This window comes from Anneissia japonica, unplaced genomic scaffold (genome assembly GCF_011630105.1).
Source record: "Anneissia japonica isolate Jap-2015-1 unplaced genomic scaffold, ASM1163010v1 scaffold287893_len360957_cov134, whole genome shotgun sequence".
In the NCBI taxonomy this organism is placed as follows: Eukaryota; Metazoa; Echinodermata; class Crinoidea; order Comatulida; family Comatulidae; genus Anneissia; species Anneissia japonica.
The window spans coordinates 226,967-230,685 of record NW_022717951.1 but is presented as its reverse complement, the minus strand read 5'-3'; the positions used below and the strand labels follow the sequence as shown (position 1 = coordinate 230,685).

Below are 3,719 nucleotides of genomic sequence, written 5' to 3'. Positions count from 1 at the left end.
GCAATAGGTCCATCAATTTAATTTTACAAAAACACCCAAAAGACGGAAATTTCCGTCTTTGGCGCTCAAGCGATGGGTAACCAAAGACGGAGATTTCCGTCTTTGGCGCTCAAATAATACTATTATATATATTTATATTGTTACTTTTATTTTACAGATAAAGATCCAGGTTTCTCATATTTGCCATATACCTATACATATGTTTCTACATGGGTTAATAAGTAACAAGATAAAATTAATATATAAAAGCAAGACAATATAAATATGTTTTACATTATATAAATTATAATTAAAAAAACGATGAAAGAGAAAATTCATTAGAAATGTTTACGAAAAATTACAGGCCTAAAGCTACGTTTACACCGAATCCGAATTTTTGGATCGGAATGCCTACCGAACCGATAAGAAAATCAAATCAGCGTGTTAATGCTGGGCACTCACTGCGTCGTACTATGGTCGTACAACTGTCGGCTGATGAATCCAACTCAGTTCCCTGTGAGCGTTACGAACACCATCAGCTGATTGTCGATGACAGTCTGAACGAATCGTCATTTTTCGTCATTATAAAAAGGATCTATTGTGCACGAGTCGTGGCGTTGCGTTCTTTATGGAATCGGACGTCGTGCGCAGAGGGTGCCTGGCTTAAAGTATGTTCAGACACAACGACTTACGCTAGCGTAACGTTAATATTATAGCGAACGCCAGTATTATCGTATGTAATCTAGCAACAGACCCCAATTTTTTAAATTTAAAAAAAATTTTTTTTTTATTCTCTTGTCCGTTTCCTTCCGTTGTTGTCAAGCGCCTCGAGGTTGGTCCAACGGGAGGCGCTATACAAATTGCAAATTATTATTATTTATTATTATTTATTATTATTTATTATTATTTATTATTATATTATTATTATATTATTATTATTATTATTATTATTATTATTATTATTATTATTATTATTATTATTATTATTATATTATTATTATTATTAGAGTACGTCACTGAGTTACGACAGTCATGCATCAATGATTTTGAACTCGGTCAAGATTTGACCAACCACAATAAGCCTAGATGTAAACAGAAAATAAAACGTGCAATTAAGAATACGAATATTTCGCGCGAATACTTACGGTAGTAAGCAATTAGTAGAGCTCCGCATAGCACACTATAGGAAAATTATTATACGAAGGTTAGATTTAATGCTTGAACAAATTTTTGAATGCATTAAATCTAACCTAAGTATAATAATTTTCCATATAGTGTACGATGCATGCTCTACTAATTGCTTTATACGTCAATCGCATTCTTTTAATTTAATTTTTTTTTTTTTATAACAAAAACATCGGTTGGTATAGTGATATGATCAGTATACGTGTGCGTATTTACATTTAGCTGTGCGTATGCTGATTTTCGCTCCTGCAGTACGCGTTTAATTTACTACATATCAGCAGTACATAATATTCTTATTAAACGTTCAGTTTGTTGTGTTTATGAGGGTCCATTGATTTAATGAATTCCTTAATTGTTCATACTTAATATTGAATTTGATGTAACATTCTTAGGGTTCTAATTAAGCTTGTTTTACGAAAGTAATTTTCAATTACAATTCAATTTTTATCGCGGTGCGCGATGTATTCGCGGTGACGAAAAAAAATGAGCAATTTTTTTTGCACACGAACCTAAAAAAAAATCAAGCCAAGCGTCCACTAATAGAAAAATTAATGGACGCTGAGGAATAGGCAAATAACATTGTGAGTTACAGTGATGACGTCACGATTGACATTTGTTATTCGCCCAGTTACGCCACGAATTAAAGTACGCCCGGCGTTAGATACGACTGGAATATCTCTCAGGTCTGAACCTAGCCATAGACAAACATTTTGAAAACATTTTTAATTCAAGTGATAAAAATTGATGTATGTATTTATTAATTACTTTAATTAGGTATCGAAGTTCCTACCTCACTGATAATGATAGGATTGTTATAAAATATCTATGGGACGCCGAAGACTACGACTACTTCTCTGAAGAGTATTCAAATGGAATTTCGAGTATTCAGTTTGATGATGTTTTTACCAATGAAAACTTTAGCACGTCTGAATTTACCAACAGAACTGGATTTCAGCTCAATAACGAAACGATTCTAAGTTGCAAATGGAAAGAGAAGTCTGGTTGTGGAGGTCAGGTTAGTGCTATGCAGTGGCGTACCTAAGGGGTGGGGGTTGTTTCCCCTATAGATCATCCCTCCAGTTGCCCCCCCCCCACCACCACCCCGCTCAGTATACTTTTTAAAGACCTTTGGCGTTTTTACTGTATCCTGAATATTTGCAATAAATTACTTATATTATATACATATTCGTTATCATAGTTCATTCTATGCTTCCGTCATGTACAATATATATTTTCTTTTAGATTATCAAAATTACTAATATTATACCTTAAGCCGCACCAAATTTGTTGAAAATAATTTGGTGATTGAATTTTTTCTCCCTTTCTCCATTTTATGGCGGAATCACCACATTTATTCATCACAATCATATCATCATATTACATTATGTTAAATATACATGAGTAAATTTTTTTTATTCGTTAATACCCACACTCAGTCAGATTTTTTTTCTACTTTACATTTAAAACCTTTCTTTTATATTATACAAAATTTTAAAAAATTATGCAAAACAGTTAGAGTAGGCCTAATGTATGATAATTTTCAACATCCTATTTGAATGCAAAATTTGTCAGGGCTGAAAACAAGTTGCAACTTTTCACCATTTGCGGATGAGATGTTTAAAGCCGGGAAGTGGCGGCACCAGCGGGGTGGCAGGGGGGCTTAAGCCCCCCACCGGACAGGTCAAGCCCCCTTGCCCGACGGTCGTCCATGACACGCGCTAAGGATCTTTTGTTATTAAATTATAATCTGTTCGGACTGCCACCGACAATCAGCAGACGGTGTCACGTCGTCTAGGGCTTTTAGTGAGCGAAGTTGAATTCGTCGTACGACGGCTGTACGAACGACGAAGTGAGTGTCCGGCTTAAGCCGTTGGCCCCGTGTGGAATATGGCCCATGTGCTCGTTAAAGAATATAAAACTTCAATCGTGACGTCATCAATGCAACTCCCAATGTTATTTGCCTATCACCCACAGTCCAATAATTTGTCCAATAGTGGACGCTTGGCTTGGCTTTTTAGATTGGTGTTAAAAAAAACACAAAATTTTCCGTCACCGCGAAGATATCGCACCCCGCGATGAAAATTGAATTGTAATTAAAAACTACTTTTGTAAAACAAGGTTAATTAGAACCCGAAGAAGTTTAGTTTTTAAAATTTAATATTAAGTATGAAAAATTAATTGGAATATTCTACTTATTTAAAGACTCTAAAGGAATTTTAAAGGAAGGAGATTAGATGTAGGCCTACGGCCAGACCGGAGGCCGCCGAAGCCTCCACCTACTAGTGCTAGACCTAGGACGTATCCTAGCGTAGGCTAGGCTTAGTTATGAAATAGTCCCACGATTTTTACCTGTCTGCACTGACCAAAAATTAAGTGACTGCATTCTCTCTCGAATGCTTTAAGAAATGTTTATCTCTTTGACGAATGTCTATCGAAATAGCATTACAAACAAGTAAACACAATGCAATTTCCTTCTGGCCTTGCATGCCCTCAGGACATTTTTTCCAGTATTAAATCTAACCTTCGTATAATAATTTTCCCATAGTGTATTATGC

At 35.3% G+C, this 3,719-nt stretch overlaps 1 protein-coding gene across 1 annotated transcript in view; it reads left to right on the top strand.

Moving 5' to 3' along the window:
• The window catches only part of LOC117110390 (acid-sensing ion channel 5-like), a 22,457-nt gene that overhangs the window by 5,150 nt on the left and 13,588 nt on the right, over nucleotides 1-3,719 (top strand). The window contains exons 3-4 of the mRNA XM_033253085.1: nucleotides 158-221; nucleotides 1,939-2,198. Coding sequence (XP_033108976.1) covers nucleotides 158-221; nucleotides 1,939-2,198 — 324 coding nt within the window. The remainder of the gene's footprint in view (nucleotides 1-157; nucleotides 222-1,938; nucleotides 2,199-3,719) is intronic.